General features: G+C 37.6%; 1 protein-coding gene across 1 annotated transcript in view; it reads left to right on the top strand.

Moving 5' to 3' along the window:
• Positions 1-23,790, top strand: part of LOC116180735 (heterogeneous nuclear ribonucleoprotein L-like) — a 124,082-nt gene that overhangs the window by 40,704 nt on the left and 59,588 nt on the right. The window contains exon 5 of the mRNA XM_031500853.1: positions 9,619-9,679. Coding sequence (XP_031356713.1) covers positions 9,619-9,679 — 61 coding nt within the window. The remainder of the gene's footprint in view (positions 1-9,618; positions 9,680-23,790) is intronic.

Genomic DNA, 23,790 nt, shown 5'->3' with positions numbered 1-23,790 from the left:
GTGTCCAAGACCTTCGCCAGGTCTAGGTTCATCTAGAATCCTCCTGGTCGTGAATATATGGTCGTCCGTTTATGAAACCTGCTTGGTATACTGGTGTCTTGGATGTGTGGCCCTCTAGGCAGTGTAGTGGGTAGGTTGCGTATATTTTGTATCCCGCACTGCATAGCCAGATCCTCCTGTTCCTTGTGGTGACCTCACTTTTGGGATGGTGAACTGCACTGTCTGCTACTATTCTTTGGGGACCAAGTTCCCGGTCCATACCTCTTCCTCCATCATTTGTTCCATGGGAGGGGGGGGGTAGTGGCCAGTAATTGTTCTCCTTCATTAACTGGACCTGTGCTGCTCCTTCAGAAGCTTCTCCCATGCTGTGATTGGTACATATTTTTTGTTTCCACCTTGCTTTTCTCCTATTCGACCTCTCTTAAGCTTTTTCTTTGCTTCAGGTTTGTGTGGGTTTTGCCCAAATCTCTTTAGTGCTCTGCTGTAGTTGTCCATGGCTTGCTTCATGTTCGGTGACACGTCCTCCAAGAGTTTTCCCTACTGCTTCCTTGAACGTTGCGTTGAGCTTGGTCCAAGACGGGCAGGATAATCAGAAAATGCGTTGATTGTTGTGAGCATGCGCAAACAGCTCGAAATAAGGTGTCAACAGGTTTTTTTCAATGAAATTGATGCACAATGTTTGGCATGTGAACCAAACAATCTACGTCGGGAGCTTGCATTCGCTGCTGTAGAATGCTACCTTTGGCATTTCAAGAAAAGAACGCCAGACACTCAGACTGGCGAGTTAACGAACTAAAGGCGGTCGTTATGTGCCACTAACGTGCGGAAATGACCCGCTCATTTTCTGGCATGTGCAGCACAAAAGTGCTCGACTGTTTCCGAATAAGCTCATTCTCCTACAATGAAACGTGGTAGGAAATTTCTAAATGCTACGAGCTACCGCATAATCACGTGGAGTACCCACTCAAAGTTGTAAACTTCGAAACAAAGGAGAGGCAATAAAGCAAATGGAATCTGGAGAAGCGAATGTAAATAATAAGGCAGCACCACAATAGCTCTATGCCTAATTTATATTCGCGAACGTTACGCTGCATTGCAAATGGCGACTTGAAAATTCCAACTGCAAAAATAAATCCGGAACCCGAAGCTGCCATATTCATTTCATGCCAATTAAAAAGGCAGCTACGACATACTTCACGCTTGCTAACGCCTGCAAAGCGTTTGGCACGAGGCAAACAAAAAAATGGCGGTACGCTTCGGGCTTGGGCACGGAATAACAAAAAAAGCGATTTGGAAATTTAGTCACCGAATTTTCGAAAATTAACAATGAGATATCGTCCGCCGCATGGACTTCTGCCAAATGAATGCTCTCGTACGAGAAACCGTGAATGACGCCGTGACTAACGAATTAATTTCCCCGAGACGATCGCCAAAAGGAATAAAAACATCAAGTTAGCTGTTTACTACAATAATTTTGACTTAATATCATAACATACAACTCATAAGTTTATTAATGTGGAGAGTTTAGTGGAACAAATTTTCAGGAATTCGAAATTCTGAACGTAAACAAAGCGTGCAATCTCGTCGCTTACTACTTTTTCGAATTATTCACGCGATGAAAGCTTGGGAAAATGCGCCGGTTAAATTTAAATGGGAGTGTGCAATTTTTAGTCGGCTATAACTCAACCATGCGGCCAAAAGAGCCAGCAATTTGTCAGAGATGTCAAATTTGTGTCTTACCCGCTATTTTTGGACGTTTTGCATTCCACTTAGCGTACACTTGTTTCGTAGTCATAACAGTTGGATTAAATATCCATCGGGAATTGTTTCCCCTTTCAATTTTGCTTCCGAATCGCTATTTCTGATACAATTATCGAGTGGAGTGTTGAAAATAAAATTTACAAAATGCACACTAAAAACGTACTACGCCTCTGGGTCTCACTTTTTGTTATCCAGAAGAAAAATTCGCGGACAAAATTTTGCATAATTCACACTTGCAGCGGGTGAATTTGACCTTGTTTCCTACAGAAATTTACTTAATTCGCACTATAAAGCGAGTGCTACGCCACTGGAAGTTTTTCTCTTTTTTGCAATGATTGAGTATCACTTTGCTTCATCCAGAAATCAAAATTTGGGGGCAAAATTTACTTAATTCCCACTAAAAACCGAGTGCTACGCCACTGGAAGTTTTTCTCTTTTTTGCAACGGGTTAATTTGACTTTGTTTCCTACAGAAATTCACGTTAAATCAAAATTCGCGGTCAAAATTGACTTAATTCGCACTAAAAAGCGAGTGCTACGCCACTGGAAGTTTTTTCTTTTTTTGCAACAGGCGAAAGGGAGCAAAATTTACATAATTCGCATTACAAAACTCTTGCTACGCCTCTGGAAGTTTTTCTCTTTTTTGCAACGAGTGAATTTGACTTTGTTTCCTACAGAAAATCACTTTAAATCAAAATTCGGGGTCAAAATTTACTTAATTCGCACTTTAAAGCGAGTGTTACGCCACTGGAAGTTTTTCTCTTTTTTGCAATGGTTGAATATCACTTTACTTCATCCAGATATAAAAATTTCGGGGCAAAATTTACATAATTCGCATTACAAAACTCTTGCTACGCCACTGGAAGTTTTTCTCTTTTTTCAACGGGTGAATTTGACTTTGTTTCCTACAGAAAATCACTTTAAATCAAAATTCGGAGTCAAAATTTACTTAATTCGCATTAAAAAGCGAGTGCTACGCCACTGAAAGGTTTTCTCTGTTTTACAATGGTCGAATATCACTTTGCTTCATCCAGAAATAAAAATTTGGGGGCAAATTTACATAATTCGCATTACAAAGCTCTTGCTACGCCACTGGAAGTTTTTCTCTTTTTTTGCAATAGCTGAATCTCACTTTGCTTCATCTTGAAATCAAAATTTGGGGGCAAAATTTACATAATTCGCATTACGAAAATCTTGCTACGCCTCTGGAAGTTTTTCTCTTTTTTGCAACGGGTCAATTTGACTTTGTTTCCTACAGAAATTTACTTTAAATCAAAATTCGGGGTCAAAATTTACTTAATTCGCACTAAAAAGCGAGTGCTACGCCACTGAAAGTTTTTCTCTTTTTTTGCAACAGGCGAATCTCACTGTTTCATCCAGAAACTAAAATTTGGGGGCAAAATTTACATAATTCGCATTACAAAACTCTTGCTACCCCTCTGGAAGTTTTTCTCTTTTTCGCAACGGGTCAATTTGACTTTGTTTCCTACAGAAATTCACTTTATATCAAAATTCGGGGTCATAATTTACATAATTCGCACTTTAAAGCGAGTGTTACGCCACTGGAAGTTTTTCTCTTTTTTGCAACGAGTGAATTTGACCTTGTTTCCTACAGAAATTCACTGTAAATCAAAATTCTGGGACAAAATTTACATAATTCGCATTAAAAAGTGAGTACTACGCCACTGGAAGTTTTTCTCTTTTTTTGCAATGGTTGAGTATGACTTTGCTTCATCCAGAAATCAAAATTTGGGGGCAAAATTTACATAACTCGCATTAGAAAACTCTTGCTACGCCTCTGGAAGTTTTTCTCTTTTTTGCAACGAGTGAATTTGACCTTGTTTCCTACAGAAATTCACTGTAAATCAAAATTCTGGGACAAAATTTACATAATTCGCATTAAAAAGTGAGTACTACGCCACTGGAAGTTTTTCTCTTTTTTTGCAACAGGTCAATCTCACTGTTTCATCCAGAAATAAAAATTTGGGGGCAAAATTTACAGAATTCGCATTACAAAACTCTTGCTACGCTCCTGGAAGTTTTTCTCTTTTTTGCAACGGGTCAATTTGACTTTGTTTCCTACAGAAGTTCACTTTAAATCAAAATTCGGGGCCAAAATGTACTTAATTCGCATTAAAAAGTGAGTGCTACGCCACTGGAAGTTTTTCTCTTTTTTGCAATGGTTGAATATCACTTTGCTTCATCTAGAAATCAAAATTTAGGGGCAAAATTTACATAATTCGCTTTACAAAACTCTTGCTACGCCCATGGAAGTTTTTCTCTCTTTTGCAACGGATGAATTTGACTTTGTTTCCTACAGAAATTCATTTTAAATCAAAATTCAGGGTCATAATTTACTTAATTCGCACTAAAGAGCGAGTGCTACGCCACTGGAAGTTTTTCTCTTTTTTGCAACGGGTGAATTTGACTTTGTTTCCTACAGAAATGCACTTTAAATCAAAATTCGGGGTCAAAATTTACTTAATTCGCACTAAAAAGCGAGTACTACGCCACTGGAAATTTTTCTCGTTTTTGCAACGGGTGAATTGGCTTTGATCCCTACAGAAATTCACTTTAAATCAAAATTCGAGGTCAAAATTTACTTAATTCGCACTAAAAAGTGAGTGCTACGCCACTGGAAGTGTTTCTCTTTTTCTGCAACAGATGAATCTCACTTTGCTTCATCTAGAAATGAAAATTTGGGAGCAAAATTTACATAATTCGCATTACAAAACTTTTGCTACGCCTCTGGAAGTTTTTCTCTTTTTTGCAACGGATGAATTTGACTTTATTTCCTACAGAAAATCACTTTAAATCAAAATTCGGGTCAAAATTTACTTAATTCGCACTAAAAAGCGAGTGCTACGCCGCTGGAACTTTTTCTTTTTTTTTGCAACAGGTGAATCTCACTGTCTCATCCAGAAATCAAAATTTGGGGACAAAATTTACATAATTCGTATTACAAGACTCTTGCTACGCCCCTGGATGTTTTTCTCTGTTTAGCAACGGGGAATTTCACTTTGTTTCATCTAGAAATTAAAATTCGGGGTCAAAATTTACTTAATTCGCACTACAAAGCTAGTGCTACGCCCCTGGAAGTTTTTCTCTTTTCTGCAACGGTTGAATCTCACTTTTTCCGTCGATATATTTTAATTTGTGGACAAAATGCTCGATATTCCTTCTTCAGTGGAGATACAGTATACGGGGATTCATATGCATGGCTTCTTAGACTCCAGTGGCGTACTATTTAATCATTTAAAAAATGTAAAACTGCCTCGAATTCATTAGCGATTATGAAATGTTTTTTTTTTACTAAGAAAGAGTAAAGGCGGTTCATTGTAATGCAAATCGCGCAGGGCTTTTGAAAATCCATTGTTAAAAGGAATAAAAAAATCGCAAACAAAAAATTTCCAGGCCGACGCCGTAAGGATAATCCGTATTTTCTTGCGTATTATAAGTACGTCAGCTTGTGAGGTGGAAAACCCTAACTTAATAACGGCAGAGATCCTGGTAATGGAATTTTCAGATGAAAATGCTTAAATTACTGCCTAACGCGGGCATTTGCTTTTTTAGTCGCGTTAATTCGTCAGACGTAGAAACAAGCAAATGCATAATTAAAACGCCCGCCTGCTTAAGCTCCGCCGTAACCACTCGCATGATTTTCCACACGTAACGAGGACAAGCAGGCTTTAGCCGAGACGAACGCCCCAAGAACGGGCTTAGCCTAAATTCCTGACTGAAATACCAATTCCCCTAATAAGATCCTGATTGTGTGTAAAATAATGCAGGGGGCGAGATAAGCACGGATTATGGTCCTGCATGCGTAATTAGGCTTCTTATTAAATTATGGAAATTGACTGGCGAAAAAAAGAGATCGTGCCGTCAGCGACCTCGTGCGGTTGGTTCGCTTACCCTTTCAAATTAATTTTTACAAACAAAATGGCGCGCGTTTCTCACGTCTTTGTCCATACGCGAGCACGTCTGTTAATTTTCTTTGCGAAGGGCCTTCGGGCGTGTGTTTCCTTGGTAACTTTGGCGAGTGGTCGCCTTTTTTTTTTATTCATTAAAGAGCCTGATCACTTTGAAGTAACGAAGTTTCTCCAACGTCAAAGCTTAAATTAGCCGGACGTTTTCTTTCCGTTCGCTGCGCGCTTTAATTCCACTTTCTTCGCGTAATTAAAATTCAAATGTCGCAGGTGAATGGGAGTGGGTAATTAGATCGTGATACAACGCTTGGTATGTGATAAGCATCGTTATAGTACAACATTAACACGTCTTTTGCAGCGACGTACAGAAAACAGTAGAAGCTGCGGTTGGTGTGCGCATGACATTAAATTAAGAAATGGAAAAATCTTATTTAGATGTCATCAACCTGTACGAAGTAAATAATCACAACCTTGCGCTGTTATTTTGATGGTACTAACTTTTACGGAGGAGTATCCTCAAACAGAGGTATAGCGAAACGAACACCCTGTACAACGACTCGAGTCAAATAAATCATACAATGTTCGCGCAAGTCTCGCAATTTTACAAAATGCAACGTGAAATTTGCGAGTTCATTAATTAATGGCACGCGAAGAGAACTGTCCGCCGTGAATTATAACGTTACATTCTAAAATTCTCATTCCCGTTTATCTGAGAAATTAAAGCCGAGAGGAAATTTATCGCGCGAAGAGGTTATAAAGAATAAATTCCTTACATCTGGTGGGGTGCACGCCCTGGTCCTTTTAAAAAATAATTCGTAATGGAATTTTTAGGTAGGACATTCTGATTAACTTTCAGCAACAAGCCGGTAGTTTTTATCTACTGCGGCGTGTAATAAAAGACTAATTCGTCATTTATGCGTAATGAAAATTGCGGTGCTCCCTTTTTTCCTCCTCGCACTCACGAATGTGAATTTCAGGAAACTACACACTGACGTGATGAAATAACCCTCGTTATACAATAATTACAATATGAAGTTTTAGAGCTAATGCTCTTTTGTGTAATCGATAGGATTAAAATGCAATATATCGGTTCGCTATAAGCCGGATTTAAAACAGATCCGCTTTGTACACGTAAAATGGGTCGCAATTATGAATTTATTTTCTCTGTCCATTACTGTATACGATCAAAACGCGTTGGTGCTGTGACCTGGATCTGAACTATATTAACATTAATTTTGTCTATTTTGAATTAGTATCGAATTTTTTCGGTTTCAATTTAGTATGCTATCGGTTAGATTGAAATACACAGGGTGTTCCATTTAAAAAAAAGTTCGTATTTCGGAAATGGAACAATTTTCAAGAATCATTTTCAGGAAAGTAGCCCAATCTTGGAACTGTTTGAAATTATGGATTCTACAGGCCACATTCTATCAGAAAATTTGTTTCCGGGTCGATCTGAGACAATTTTTCTTTCGGGGTTCAAAAAAAGGCAGTGTACAACCTTCCTTTTTTTACCAAAAATCGACTACACCAAAATTTCTCGGGAAAACACTTTTTCTTATTAATTTGGATGCCTAGAATCCAAATCAATTCGTACTTTTTCGATCAGACTTCTCAATCAAAAGTTATAGACTAGAAAAACCAATTTCGAAAAAAAATTCAAAGGGCTGTAACTTTTGAACTAGTAGCCCAATCTTGGAACTGTTTGAAATTATGGATTCTACAGGCCACATTTTATAAGAAACATTTTTTTCCGGGTCGATCTGAGACAATTTTATTTTTCTGAGCTCAAAAAAGGCAGTGTATTACCTTCCTTTTTTACCAAAAATCGACTACACCAAAATTTCTCGGGAAAACACTTTTTCTTATTAATTAGGATGCCTAGAATCCAAATCTATTCGTACTTTTTCGATCAGACTTCTCAATCAAAAGTTATAGACTAGAAAAACCAATTTCGAAAAAAAATTCAAAGGGCTGTAACTTTTGAACTAGTAGCCCAATCTTGGAACTGTTTGAAATTATGGATTCTACAGGCCACATTCTATAAGAAAATGTTTTTTCCCGGTCGATCTGAGACAATTTTTTGTTCGAGCCTCAAAAAAAGGTAGTGTATTATAACCTTCCTTGTTTTTACCAAAAATCGAATGCACCAAAATTTCTCGGAAAAACACTTTTTCTTATTAATTTTGGTGCGTAGAATCCAAAACAATTCGTACTTTTTCGATCAGACTTCTCAATCAAAAGTTACAGACTAGAAACCAATTTCGAAAAAAAATTCAAAGGGCTGTAACTTTTGAACCAGTAGCCCAATCTTGGAACTGTTTGAAATTATGGATTCTACAGGCCACATTGTATAAGTAAAATTTTTTTTCTGGGTCGATCTGAGACAATTTTTTTTTCGGAACTCAAAAAAGGCAGTGTATTACCTTCCTTTTTTACCAAAAATCGACTACACCAGGCAAATGGAATACCCCAGGCATATGGAATAGTCAATCTTCATTTACCTGCAACTGATATCAGACATTGGTACAGTTGGGGTGTATTCCATACCCTCTCCAGACCCCCCGGTTTTAGTAGCCTTAGCACTTACACCAAGATTTTTCTATAGTCTTGAGACTGAAAGTTTTGTGGGAGAACATATGATCCGAGAGGTCTGGAGGGTGTGGAATACCCCACAGGCAATGGAAATAGGCCCCTCCAGACCCCCCAGTTATCATTCTTAACGAAATTGTTTAGTAGCCTTAGCACTTACACCAACTTTTTTCGAAAGAGTTTTGAAACTAAAAGTTTAGGAGAGGAACGTATCACCGAGGGGTCTGGGAAGTATCCCCCCCCCCCTGTTCCGGAAAAAGAAATAGTCTTGCAACTGACTTCAGACATTCGTACACTAATCGAAACATACCGTGGAAAAAGACTTTCGTAATGTTCTCATGGTACCCAGAGAATTTGAAACTGATTCTTTTCATTCATCATATTCTCCTGGTAGCCAGAGCAATTATGCAAGGTTTTCAAATCTAAAACTCCGTGTATCAGGTTATATAAAGACTTCGTGTTTTATATTACCTTGATACAAGATCTTGTAAAAGTTTATACGTCGCGTCGTCTAGTATAAAAACAGTCGTAGGTAGCCGCCCAATGCAAAGAGCAAACAACGAAAATAACGTGCTGAAAATTTTCTCGAAAAAGATTCATCATGTTCACATACAGAGAAACTCCGTGCGTTTTTTTAAGTGACTTCTTAACGCTCCGTACGCACTGCATGTTTTGCACGGGAGTAAATTCATCTCATCAGTCCAGAAGAATCTTGTGCGAACTGAAGGCGAGTTAGGCATTATTAAAGCGCACTTCATCGGCACTATGAAATTAAAATGGGCGATGTGTCTTTGAAATGGACTAATGTACATATTTTAAGTGTATTTAATAGCTTCGGAGTAAATAATATGAATTTTAGATTGGCAAGCTCGCTGTTTCTTAATTTACAACGGCCGATGTCGCGGGTTCGAACCCAAGCGCCCGCGTTTTTTTTTTAATACATCGCGGTAAAAAGAAGGAAGAGACTTAGTGTTAGAGAGTAAGAAGTATGTTGTCACTTCTGTCGGCACTCTTGAAATGCTACTTTTGTGCCCGAAGTGATTCTAAATTCCCGGTATTTTTCTATTTTTCTTGTTTTTTTGATTATTTCGAATGATTTTCTGAATTTTCTAGAATTTTAAGTTTTGTGTACATCGAATCGTCCCTTTTGTTCTACAAAAATATTAAAGTGAGGAATGTTATCTTTCGAGCGAACCCTAAATATGCTATTTGACTAAAAAATTCATAATCTTCCTTCGGCGAACGACTAAAATATGCAAAATGTCGAGTTGTCCGCGAACTTTTTTCTCAACGCAAAATTGCCGTAATTGAATTTAAAAATTGCCTACTTTTCTTTTCAGCCTGAAAAATTAAACGTGCACAAGAACGACTCCGAGAGCTGGGATTACACTATATCAATGGGTAAGTGCTCTCTTACGTTACCTTTTTGTTTATTATTAACACAAGAAACATTACTCTCATTCCTTACAGTTTAAATAATACATAAATATGTCACACCGTACCTTCAACACTAATTAACATTGATTTTGATAAATGCAATGTCGTTAGCACGCATTACACAACTCCACTCTCGAGAGGTTTGTTGCTATTTTAATCACTTGGCCTTTTTGCTCGGGGAGTCCTTGCGATAAGGAATGCGAGGTCTTTGTCTGGAAGTATTTGGACGAACTGATTCGCGTCGAGGATTATAATTAACTAGTAAGAAACGCGTTTTACCGGTCAATTATTAAAATGCTAAGAATGACCCTTGAATCGCGTTATTCAATTTTTGAGGTGTTTTGCATGGGAGTAAAATCACGCGTCAGTTTTGAATCTGCATTTGAATGGAAATATCGCATTAAAATCGTCGATCTGTACAGTCGACCATCTGAACATTAGTCTTAATAATTTGGATTCTAATCCGGTTCTTGATTCAAAGTTAGATTAAGAATACCATTCTGGATCAGAGTATGATTATCATTGTTTTGTTTGGGCAAGCCGAGTGGTGGTCTAGAAAATAATTTTCAAAAAGTGATTGTTAAAATAAAGTAAGTTGTTTTGATCCAATTTTTAAACAGCGCGTAACGCAGATGTAACATCAAAGCTTACGTAATCCGAGAACATTGATATTGAACAGAAAAAGTAATTAAGACAAATGGTTCGCGACGACTTCTTTTGTGGATTTTTAATTACTTTTAAATGAAAAATACCGCAACGCCAGCTGAAAAATGTTGTATTACACCAGAAGCTACAACCGATTGATATTTGTTTAAAGAAAATAAGCAACAGACTCGCACAAATAAACGAATGAACTCTCATTGGAGGCGGCGGCATTTTAATTTTCACGTTAATTTGTGGTTATGTTTACGCTGTCAATATCGCATGTTATTCTAGCACATCAGCTCGCTTTTATATATACATCGGGTGACGTTAAAAGGATACTATTAATTTTTTTTCGATAACTTCCGCGTGATGCCGCAGAAGCGCGCGCGAGTTATTTTTAGAACGAGCCAAATTTCTAATTACGTCCTGTCGAGCGAGAGATTATGGTGCTAATTCGTACCTAGCGTCTTAAGTGCGTAATTTATAAATTTTGACGAGAAACAGACAGATTACGCCTCGCGTGCGCGCACGTTGTTTTATAAATACGCGGTTTCGATGCTTTAATGGAATCGAGTTTTAAACGCGAGCACTTGTGAAGCTAATTTTATACTCGAGTGCGTTTTAATGCGTACGAAAGCTTTGATCTGCACAAAATCGAAATTTCCAACAACCTATAAAGTAAATGTGACGTACCACAGGGACCCATATCAGGACCAATTTTGTTTGACTTAAACTTTGCAACACAATAACAATAATGATGACTAAAAGTTACTAAAAATTTGATAGAACAGTCTCTAGAAGGATTTCAAAAATTGGTCTCAAAAAGCGCGGGAACGGGAGGTATCACCGAAAGATACAAGATTAAGTTTATACATCTGGAAATATTTGCGTATTTGCGATAAGAAGTTCCGTTATCGCCGCTCGGGCTAATTAATTTGAAGATAAGCACGTGTTACCCGATAATTTGATAAGAAGAAATGGTTCGCAAAGTTTAAACGAAAGCGAAATTGTTTTAAATAGTAAACTACTGGTGGAAGTTGAATCGTAGCCGCTTATTGTTTTGGTGGATTTGAACATATTTGTTGCAATAACGTTTTAGAAGAAAGATAGTTCAGTGCTGCTGTAAGAAATTTTTATTACACCGTTTAAGTCGAATTAAAGTAGTAGTAGTACCTGTTAAACGGAGTTTTTCCACCATCAAAGAGCCAGTATTACATCTGAAATTACACTATCTAAGGCAAAATTTAAGTGCAAGCAATGAAGTTCTCAAAGTTGATTAATTAATTGTTTCAATCGATACCTTGTCGCGTGGGATTTGTACTTTGGCTCTGAGTCCCTTTCAGATTTTTGATTGATTTTGCCGAATAAATTTGTAAATGATCTATTATTTGTTTAATCGAGCCCAAATTAGGACCCAGAGTAGTTCTCATGCTAATTTTTTCTGTTGGTACTGGGTTACTCCAGGTGTTTTAGCACATAGCAATTTGCCTGCCTTGACCCTACAGAAGTAAGCCATTGTAGTGACTTTTGTAGTAATTTTTCTGGTGACAAATGTTAATGATTTTTATGAGTTATTCAAAAATCATTGTAATGACAGTCGGGCTTCAATTAATTTGCGTATTATGATCTACTATACAGGGTGTTAAGTAATGTCATTCGGATATTTCAGGGGACGATAGTACTCGTCAAAGTAAGAAAAAAATGCATGGTCGAAAGGGCGCCGTTTTCGTTATACAGGGTGGCAAACTTTCAATTTTTTTTCCCGTATTTTGCATGTTCTCTAGTAATTGTTTCAAATTTGTTACATCAGTTTTTTTAGGATCTCTGCAATGAAGTATCAAAAGAGTTGGTCGCAGTATACAGGGTGTTACATTTTTTTTTGCAACCCTATATAACGAACACGACGTCCTTTAGACCATGCATATATTTGCATTTTTTTAATTTTAACGAGTACGATTACCCTCTAAAATATCTGCACGGCGTTAATTAACACCCCGTATACAACAATTTCCCGAAAAAGTAGCACATTCGTTACATGGTCTCTGTGTAAAAGTATGGAATGTGTCGGAAGTTACCAAACATTGATTGAATCTTTTCAAAATATGCGCAGAATTTCTACATACTCTGCGGACCCTCTACATGATCCAGCAGTCGCCATCTTGGATTTTGAACAAAGATCGTGTGAAGGGATTCCCCAATGCAAGGTCGTGCTCTGGGATTTCCCAGTTACGTAACTGAGAAGTGCCCTGGAATTTTCTCGGCGAAAAAGTCGAAAGGTTACATAACTAAGAGGTGACCTTGTTTTATGATGCAAGGTCGCGCTCTGGGATTTCTCCGACGAAAAAGTCGTGAACTTAGTCATTTTCCTAACCTTGCGAGTGGTTCTGGTCTTGACTAAAGTAACATGGGTTCTTGTCCTAGCTTCGTGCGGAAATAATTCGCGCGGACTCGCGATTGCTCAAATATATTGGCGCTTTCACGGATTTATTGAATTAATTTTAATTATTTCTTTGGAATGAAAGTTTGTTTTTGATTAATTAATTTTACTACGCGATTTAATTTGAAATTCTGTGGTCGGAGTCAATTTGTTATGCAAAATTAGAATCGAAACTTTGGTTATAACGACCTTTTGAGCTCAGAAGGGCGCTTTTCCGTCTTATATGTAACAGATCACACAAACACAAACGTAAATCGAATACTAAAACCGTAATTAATACTCAATAAGAATCAATAATTCAATTTACTTTAACTAAATATAAATAAAATTTTGACTCGACTACGAATCGTCCGTGCAAATCGGTGTATAAAGCATAAACTTCAAGAAAACTATTTTTCAATGCAGAAATAACTAAATTTCTATACAACAGCAATGTAATTCAAAATGTAAATAAGATAGTATGAACAATTTCTTCGGAGTAACACAAGAAATTTAACTTATAGACGTAGATATCTGTTTCGGACTAGGTCCCGGTAACTTCAAAACCTCATTTACAACGCAACGGTAACTAGTATCTTCGTATAACGATAAAAAAATTGCAAAAAATCGCTCTTACAACTAAATTGGCCTTCGTTTTATAATTAGCTTGGCTTAACTAACTTCAAATTTCATTTTATACCTAAGACGCTAATTAATTTTACACTTAAATGGGAAAATAAGTCAACTAATTCAAAATTAACAGTTAAAATAGAAACCTTGTCCGCTAATTGAAAATCTTACACTTGGCTGTACTATCCTAATGAGTCTAGATTAATGGAAACAAAATGAGGTATTTAATAGCAAATTGAATTTATCATTATACCCTAATTCGATTGGCAATTGGATTTTTACAATACCTGCGTCGATCCCATAGAAATTGTCTTGACTCAGTATTCCCCTAGGTCAAAGTTTGTATTTGTGGTATATGAAGTTGCAGGACAGTGGACAGTGGTAAATTTGTATATAGATTTCTCTGTATTGGTACAGACGAGTAATAACAATAACACCACATACATTATATTTAGGTAAATGGAAATCAATCGTAATAATGTGACAGACGGACACGCTTCGAAAACAATCGTACGCGCATTTTCTATATATGCACCTTGACGTTCCGCCCAGATTGAAAAGACACGACGTCAGCCTTCCTGATGTCAAGATGCGTCTTTGTTGAATAACAGATTAATTACGTTCGAGATAAAAGTTCAGTGCGACTTGAGGCACGCGTAGATTTTTTTTTCGGCCGCATATACCTTTTCTATTTTCAGTTTGCGCGAATCTTTATTGAATCCCTTGGAAATGTTTGCGTAATGTTAGGAATATTTAGCAATCTTTCCTCAGTTTTCCAGTGATCGCAAAGAGTTTGCCACAGGTGAGCATTTTAGAACTGCGTTTTCCCATTTTCGAGATTTAATACAAGCGTTTCTCGAATTATTCCGCAAATTAGGTCGCATGGGCGAAATTACGATGCGAAACTGAATTTCTAACTAGCTACGGGACCCATTAACCTGCGTCTATCTCGTCTCATCAAAGTACGTCGTATAAGCATCATTATACTATATACGTCCTGCTCCGTTGTTCTCGTACACCTCATAACATAAACGTTTAATTCATTTTCATAAACTAATTTTGCCAATTTGTGTTCCTGGCACGCCATCAATTTTAATCGAGTATCGCATTTCTGACGGAAGCTTCTGCCACTGATTGACAAGATTACGATACACAAATTTTCGGCAGCAGTCACTGTTGGTTTAAATATTTACGTTGAAACATCAACAATGAGCGTTTAGTTGAAAATAAATGTCCGAGATAAATAAACTTCAGAAAAAAAAAACAGATGGAGCCAGCAGTTGTTCCTTATTTCGACGGATGAAATAACAAAGAGTGCCAATAATATCAAACACGCGTCATTAAACCCTATAGTTATTAAAGATAAGGCGATTTATGGTGTAACTGTACAATAATAAAAGTTTTGGGTTTTCTTTGTGTGAAAAACCATCTCCGTAGCGCCTTTTATGCGCACTTAAGGAACCCTCTTGACTGTTAGCGCAATTTGTAAAATGAATTCAGCAATGTACGCATTGATCCGTGTGAAGTTAGCAATAGATATTGCATGCGTATGGATTAATTCTCTTTAAGAATTTTTGAACATTAGATACACAATTATCATTACACCCTGTATATTTAAAATTGCAGTCGATCGAAGTAAAACAACAAATTTACCGCAACCAAATGGCCCACCTCGTAAATCTCCCGCACAAATTCAAAGTTACCGCCACAAAATGGCGCAGCCAATCACAAGTGATCATTACGCTCCGTATGTTTAATTTCAAATGTATCGACACACGATTCAATTTGATCTCATCGGAACAAAATGGCCGATCTATTATTGGCACAGGTGCAAAAAACCCATCACAAATACACAATTATCATTACACCCTGTATATTTAAAATGGCAGACGATCGCAGTAAAACAACAAATTTACCGCAACCAAATGGCCCACCTCGTAAATCTCCCGCATAAATTCAAAGTTACCGCCACAAAATGACGCAGCCAATCACAAGGCAGCACTATGACGTCAGAAAAAAGGTAGAGAGGATAACCGGGCTGTTACTACTTCTTTCTAAATCCTTTGTCTCAGGATCAAATTCTACTTCCGCCATTAGATTGGCATTTACCACATTAGAAGGCGACGATGAGCCCTTCGTATAGGTCGGGACGCATTAAATTTAGTTGAACTTAATCTCCTAGACAAGACGTGCTGATCGCTTCAGCATCGATATTTTCGGTAACTGCGGCACCATCGCAGAGGTGCCAATTTTTCTAATTTGGAGGGTAATCATTCACTCGCTCATCAATCACTCGTCCTGACGTCTCGTCATGTAAAGTTACGAAACTATTTTTAATAGAAACGCGCGTCTCTAAATAATGGAGCGGGCAACTGAGGGCGGCGGACCTTTAAAGGTAAACACCGCCGCTCGCGTTCCATTAAGATTACAAATGGTTTACGACTTTTAGGGCGGACAAAGGGGGAAAAAGCCACGGAAGGTAATCTCGTTACGTTATTCGGTCGTTTCAATGCTCTACGAAGAGCACGACTGTTTTATAATGCACTACCAATTTATTTTTAATTAGCGACGGCGAAAGATGGCGTGTAATCGTCGTTTTCGACGAATGCGACCGTGTAATTAACGAAATTAGTTTGTTAAACGCGTCACTTTCACGATCACGTCTGTGACAATCGTGACATTAACGCACGACACTATCTTGGAATTACGTCTCTAACGTGAAATTGATTCAAACGCACATTTGAAAATGTTTCCACTAGCATTGCAGTGGTTTACAGAGAATTCGAAAGATGGCACACTCAAAAAATTTCTAGACTCTTCGTGGCAAAAATCCAAGGGAGATTTTATTGAAATTTGGTCCATGCGCAGGATTTTTTACTGGGATGCGCACGCAGATCAAATGAACGCATGCGCACGAATACCACGAGGTATTCTTACACCAGAATCGACTTTCGAGACATTTTGGTAATTAATCTCTTTTCCAAAATTTATTGCGTAGTTTCGAAATGTGTTCCGACCGTTTCGTCGTGTTGCCTAACTTTCCGATGTTACGGAATAAGTTAGTGCATTAAAACTTTGGGGACCCTCGCATTAACGCGGTATCTTCCGAGTTTGCGACCGCCACTTTCTTACTTTTAGTTATCGCAACACGCGAACTCTGCGAAGTTTTATCGCCACGAAAGCAGAAGCCGTCACAATTTAGTTTTATGTCTCTCGCAAATTCCCATACAGCGGGAGCGTACGGTCGTAACGAGTACGTGTTTCGTTGGAATCAAAATGGCGAATTCGAGACTATTATTACGTCGGAAAATAGATTAATTTCCCAATTAAAGTTTGTACGTGAAATAATTGTCCAAAATCACATTCAGAAGTGGGATCTCTGATCTCAGATAATCGAAATCTGTATTACTTTGCTGCAAACAAACAAAAGCATAAAGTAGATTATTTAGGTGTCATTGTCTCAGTGATTAAGGTTGTTTAATTACGGATTAAACAGATAAATTCGAAGAATAACTAGGTCGATTTGAGTAAGGCAATGGAAACTGCTTAGATAAGAAAACAAACAAACTTCAGGGCACAATAACGTCATAGTACGAAATTTTAATGAAAGCCATTTTGTTCACGGTGTGAGGACCAGTCTACAATTGGTACGAGTGACGGTGTACCTCTCACATACCCAAAATCTCTTTAATCTCTTACCGACTTTGAACAAAGGTTTTTAAATCAATAGAATTTCTACAAGTCGCTCCCGAATTTTACAAAACTCTACAGAATCTCTGTAGGTTCTAGAAATGGGTGACGGACCAAACCTGGTTTTTAAGTCACGTTGGGAGCCGAATCGCATTTCAAATGGATTTCCAGTTCAAATCGGGTGAGGTGAAAGGGAGGGGGGGGGGGGAAGTACAAGATATTTGCACGTTGGATTTGGTCTGAATGTAATCTCAATTTTAATCTGCATATTGAAACCGAGCCTGAATGTTGTCCCCAAGTGGAAATCTTTTCCAATTCCCAACTGTAGGACTAAACCTGAATGCAGGTCCAAATTTGGGTCATAATCTCAGTGTAGAGTCTGTTTCTAATCCCCAACTATGGGACTAAATCTCCATCTAAGTCCAAATTTGGGCCTCAATATTAGTCTGCACATGAAACAAAATAAAAACTGGATTTGAATTTTGACCCAAAGTCTAATTCCTAACTGTAGGACTAAACCTACATCTAAATTCAAAAATTGGGTAATCTCAATTCCAATTGCATTTGAGATTGAGCTTAAATTTTGACCTTAAGTTGGCGTCTTTTCTAATTTCTAACTGTAGGACTAAACGTGGATAAAAGTCCAAATTTGGGTCGTAATCTCAATCTCAATTTTTATCTGCATTTGAAACTGAATCTTAATTTTTGGCTCCAAGTTGGCGTCTAGTTTAATCCACAATTGTAGGACTAAACCTGCATTTAAATTTAAAAATTGGGTCGTAATCTCAATTCCAATTGCATTTGAGATTGAGCCTGAATTTTGACCTTACGTTGGCGCCTTTTCTAATTCTTAACTGCAGGACTACACCTGCATTTCAATTTTAATATGCGTCGTAATCCCAATCTCAAGTTCAGTCTGCACTTGAAACTGGATCTAAATTTCTTCTCCAAGTTTTGGGATCACTAATCCGTAATCCGGCATTTAAATCTAAATTTGGGTTCAATTTAAATATCAATTTTAGTCTGCGCTTCAAACTGGACCTTAATTTTGTTCCCCAAGTTTGCGTCTTCTAATTCCTAACTGTAGGACTAAATCTGGATCAAAGTCCAAATTTGGGTCGTAATCTCAATCTCAATTTTTTTGCATTTGAAACTGAATCTTAATTTTTGGCTCCAAGTTGGCGTCTACTTTAATCCACAATTGTAGGACTAAACCTGCATTTAAATTCAAAAATTGGGTCGTAATCTCAATTTCAATTGCATTTGAGATTGAACCTGAATTTTGACCTCAAGTTGGCGTTTTTTCTAATTCCTAACTGTAGGACTGAACCTGGATCAAAGTCCAAATTTGGATCGTAATCTCAATCTCAATTTTTATTTTATTTTGAAACTGAATCTAAATTTTTGGCCCCAAGTTGGCGTCTAGTTTAATCCCCAATTGTAGGACTAAACCTGCATTTAAATTCAAAAATTGGCTCGTAGTCTCAATTCCAATTGCATTTGAGATTGGGCCTGCATTTTGACCTTAAGTTGGCGCATTTTCTGATTCTTAACTGTAGGACTAAACCTGCATTTCAATTTTAATATGCGTCGTAATCCCAATCTCAAGTTCAGTCTGCACTCGACACTGGATCTAAATTTCGTCTCCAAGTTTTGGGATCACTAATCCGTAATTCGGCATCTAAATCTAAATTTGGGTTCAATTTAAATATCAATTTTAGTCTGCGCTTCAAACTGGCCCCGAATTTTGTCCCCCAAGTTTGCGTCTTCTAATTCCTAACTGTAGGACTAAACGTGCATCAAAGTCCAAATTTGGGTCGTAATCTCAATCTCAATTTTTATCTGCATTTGGAACTGAATCTTAATTTTTGGCTCCAAGTTGACGTCTACTTTAATCACCAATTGTAGGACTAAACTCAATCCCAATTGCACTTAAGATTGAGCCTGAATTTTGTCCCCCCAAGTTTGCGTCTTCTAATTCCTAACTGTAGGACTGAACCTGTATCAAAGTCCAAATTTGGATCGTAATCTCAATCTCAATTTTTATTTTATTTTGAAACTGAATCTAAATTTTTGGCCCTAAGTTAGCGTCTAGTTTAATCCACAATTGTAGGACTAAACCTGCATTTAAATTCAAAAATTGGGTCGTAATCTCAATTCCAATTGCATTTGAGATTGAACCTGAATTTTGACCTCAAGTTGGCGGCTTTTCTAATTCCTAACTGTAGGACTAAACCTGGATCAAAGTCCAAATTTGGATCGTAATCTCAATCTCAATTTTTATTTTATTTTGAAACTGAATCTGAATTTTTGGCCCCAAGTTGGCGTCTAGTTTAATCCCCAATTGTAGGACTAAACCTGCATTTAAATTCAAAAATTCGGTCATAATCTCAATTCCAATTGCATTTGAGATTGAGCCTGAATTTTGACCTTAAGTTGGCGTCTTTTCTAATTCCTAACTGTAGGACTAAACCTGGATTGATCGTATCCAAATTTAGATCGTAATCTGAACCTCAATTTAAATCTACACTTGAAACTGAATCTGAATTTTAACCCCAAGTCGCCGTCTTTTCTAATTCTTAAGTGTATCTAGGACAAAATCTCCATCAAAGTCCAAATTTGGGTGGTAATCTCAATTTTGGTCTGAACTTGAAACTAGACCTGAATTTGGTCTCCAAGTCTGTCTGTTTCTAATCACCAATTGTAGGCCTAAAACTGCATCCAAGTCCAAATTTGGGTCGTAATCTCAATCTCAAGTTTAGTCTGCACTTGAAACTGGACCTGAATTTTGATCCCCAACTTTGCCTCTTCTAATTCCTGACTGTAGGACTACACCTACATCTCTATGTTCACATTTGGATCGTAATCTCAAATTCAATTTTAGTCTCCGTTTAAAACTGGACCCAAAATTGGCGCTTTTTCTAATTCCTCACTGTAGGACTTAACCTGCATCTAAGTCTAAATTTTTGAGCTTAATTTTCATCTCAATTTTGGTCTGCATTTGAAACTGGGCCCGAATTTTGTCCCCAAGTTTGCCTCTACCTATCTGGGTCCAAATTTGAGTCTTAGTCTCAATCTCATTTATCATTTCCACTTGAAATTTTGGCCCCAGTTGAAATTAGAAGATACTTGTACGGCTGATTTGGTCCGCTTGGATACAAATTTGAATCCTAGTCCGAATCTGAATATATTTCCCTCTGTGGAAACTTAAGTTCTACTTTGACTTTGGGCTTGAGTCTGAGCCGATGTCAAGTTGCCACTTCCACTTCAAAATGGACTCGAAGCTGAACCCAAACCGGTATTAAAGTGGATTTCGGCCGAATAGAATCCAAATTTCAATCCTAATCTTAATAGGCAATTTTTTCAACAATTTTGGATTGACTTTAATTGGAGGAACAATAAGGGAATCGATCCGACAGACAACTTATTATTAGGGAGAGTGAAAATTGAGTAATCGATAATTAATGCGCGTGGGTTTATTTCGAACACCTTACAATTCCATCTCCACCCGTAAAGTGTTTGGACTTCTCATGGCAAGCCTTTTATTTGGTAATTGAGTTTTCTTACGACCCCTTGGATTTCACAAAATTGATTAAATTATCTTCATCGCGTTGTGGTAGCGACTGACGTTTCTGGAATTTTCATTATGCGATACACTGTCTAGGGTAGCACTTTTTTAATATGAGTTGTAAAGTTAGTTCCCTTATCAAAGAGTAGATCGGGACGTCGCGCCGTCTGACGTTTACGATTAAATATTCACAACTCTATTTTTGGGGAATATCTAAAAAGGGATTTGAAATTTGCATATTTAATTAGCAGGGGGTCGTTTATGACTCGCTCGTCACGTTTAGGTAATTGTTTACAGTCAGATTTCAACAATAAACGTGCACTGTGTGCCCGGGGGGCTTTTAGCGACCTTTTCAAATATCAGAGCTCATCCCACTGGGCGCTCCATTATAAGTAGGCGATTAGGTCGGTCATTTGTATTTCGAGAATTATTGGAAAAGATTCGTTTCTCGTGCTCGGAAATCCTACTTCTGAATGTTCTTCCCGACTACTAATTATCTTCGTAGTAGTGGGCGCAGAACACGAAAAGTTTCGGGTTGGCTATTAATTAAAAATTTACTTGCAAACTTTTAATTGGGCGATTAATCTTGGATAACTAGTAACAGTACTCTTGAATCCGCCATTTTGATTTGCTGAGATTATAAAGATTTTGCAGAAATTCATGTACTGCAATTATATGCTGCCGGCTTTATGGCGCAATGGTAGAGCGTTGGGCTATAAATCCGGAGGTCGGGTGTTCGAACCTGGGTTGAGGTGAATTTTTTATCTGGGAATTAGTTTCGAGCACTCTGCCGGCTACTCTGAATTAGTCTAAATCGTCATTTATTTCCCAATTTCGCTTCGTTATCAAAGAAACCAACGGTTAACCTCAGTTCAATCAGATGATATAAAAAAAACGTGTAACGAAAACGTTCAATATTCTATTTTGGAAATCACCTGAGTAATCAGTGTAATGGATAAAAACATCTCCAACATTCTATTTCGAACCTTTTTCTTATACAGAAAAGGCGCCTATACAAGCGTAACAGATGGAAAGAAAAATTGTTTGACAGCTGTTTCTCCAAATAAATCCGCCTCGATTCGCATACTTTGCAAATTTCCAAAGATACCGAATCAATTACGCGCAACGCCCCGCAATTACTTTAACCTCAAAATATAATATTCTTCCTTTTCCCTTTGACATCGTCGTTTACGGATTGAACGGAGCGTAATGGACTACTGTAGGGGAAGAAACTCCAATTTAATTGAAACTTTGGGCAAAGGTAAAAATTAAATTGAAAACTTTTCATCGGCGCCGCTCTCGATTCATTAGATTTCAAGTTTTTCATCCGTCTAATGGATGCGGATCCTTTTATACGGAAACTGATTGCGGTGTCGTTTCGCTTATTTTCTGTTAAGGCAACGAATTTGATTTGAAAGCGGTAATCACGGTCTTGTACTACGCAGTAAATTTGATTTACGATGCGGATGGCTAGGGTTCGATTCCCGGTTCTGTCCTAAAATAAAAAAAAGTTAATTTTCACGGCACTTCCCTGCAGTATTTAAACAGCACATTGATATTTTCACTCAAAACAGCATTTCATGGAGTAATTTATGTAGGGGGTGGGCATAGAAGTACCTTTGAGATCTAAAATATTGACTGTCTTAGATGGGTGCAGAAATTTAATTCTACCCCTCTACATAAATTACTTCATGAATTATTTTGAAACGTTCACAGTTTGAAAACTGCATAAAAGTGCCTTTGTTTCATTATACTACAAACGGCAACCGGTAAAAAGGTTAAAGACAATTAATTTGTGTACTCCATGGTATCTTGTTTTGGCAAGTGCATGGTTTGAAAACTGCATTTGAGACCCTAAATATTGCATTTAATATGACGGTCTTGGATGGGTGTAGAAATTTAATTTTTGTCCCGTAAAAACCCCCCCCCCCCCCTACATAAATTACTTAATGACTTATTTTGACACGTGCATGGTTTGAAAGCTGCATAGAACTGCATTTGAGACCTAAAATATTGCATTTAATATGACGGTCTTGGATGGGCGCAGAAATTTAATATTTGTCCCGTAAAAAGGACTCCCCCCCCCCTACATAAATTACTTAATAACTTGTTTTGACACGTGCATGGTTTGAAATCTGCATAGAACTGCATTGGAGACCTAAAATATTGAATTTAATATGACGGTCTTGGATGGGTGCAGAAATTTAATTTTTGTCCCGTAAAAACACCCCCCCCCCCCCACCCCCCTACATAAATTACTTAATGACGTTTTGACACGTGCATGGTTTGAAAGCTGCATAGAACTGCATTTGAGACCTAAAATATTGCATTTAATATGACGGTCTTGGATGGGCGCAGAAATTTAATTTTGTCCCGTAAAAAGGACTCCCCCCCCCCTACATAAATTACTTAATAACTTGTTTTGACACGTGCATGGTTTGAAATCTGCATAGAACTGCATTGGAGACCTAAAATATTGCATTTAATATGACGGTCTTGGATGGGTGCAGAAATTTAATTTTTGTCCCGTAAAAAGGACTCCCCCCCCCCTACATAAATTACTTAATGACTTGTTTTGACACGTGCATGGTTTGAAATCTGCATAGAACTGCATTGGAGACCTAAAATATTGAATTTAATATGACGGTCTTGGATGGGTGCAGAAATTTAATTTTTGTCCCGTAAAAAGGCCTCCACCCCCCTACATAAATTACTTAATGACTGTTTTGACACGTGCATGGTTTGAAAGCTGCATAGAACTGCATTTGAGACCTAAAATATTGAAAAAACCCCCCCCCCCCCCTACATAAATTACTTAATGACTTGTTTTGACACGTGCATGTTTTGAAATCTGCATAGAACTGCATTTGAGACCTAAAATATTGCATTTAATATCACGGTCTTGGATGGGTGCAGAAATTTAATTTTTGTCCCGTAAAAAGGCCTCCACCCCCCTACATAAATTACTTAATGACTGTTTTGACACGTGCATGGTTTGAAAGCTGCATAGAACTGCATTTGAGACCTAAAATATTGAATTTAATATGACGGTCTTGGATGGGTGCAGAAATTTAATTTTTGTCCCGTAAAAAGGCCTCCACCCCCCCTACATAAATTACTTAATGA

Source organism: Photinus pyralis, unplaced genomic scaffold, assembly GCF_008802855.1.
Source record: "Photinus pyralis isolate 1611_PpyrPB1 unplaced genomic scaffold, Ppyr1.3 Ppyr1.4_LG9, whole genome shotgun sequence".
NCBI classification, from domain to species: domain Eukaryota; kingdom Metazoa; phylum Arthropoda; class Insecta; order Coleoptera; family Lampyridae; genus Photinus; species Photinus pyralis.
The sequence above is the reverse complement of the archived record's forward strand: the minus strand, read 5'-3'. Positions and strand labels throughout refer to the sequence as shown.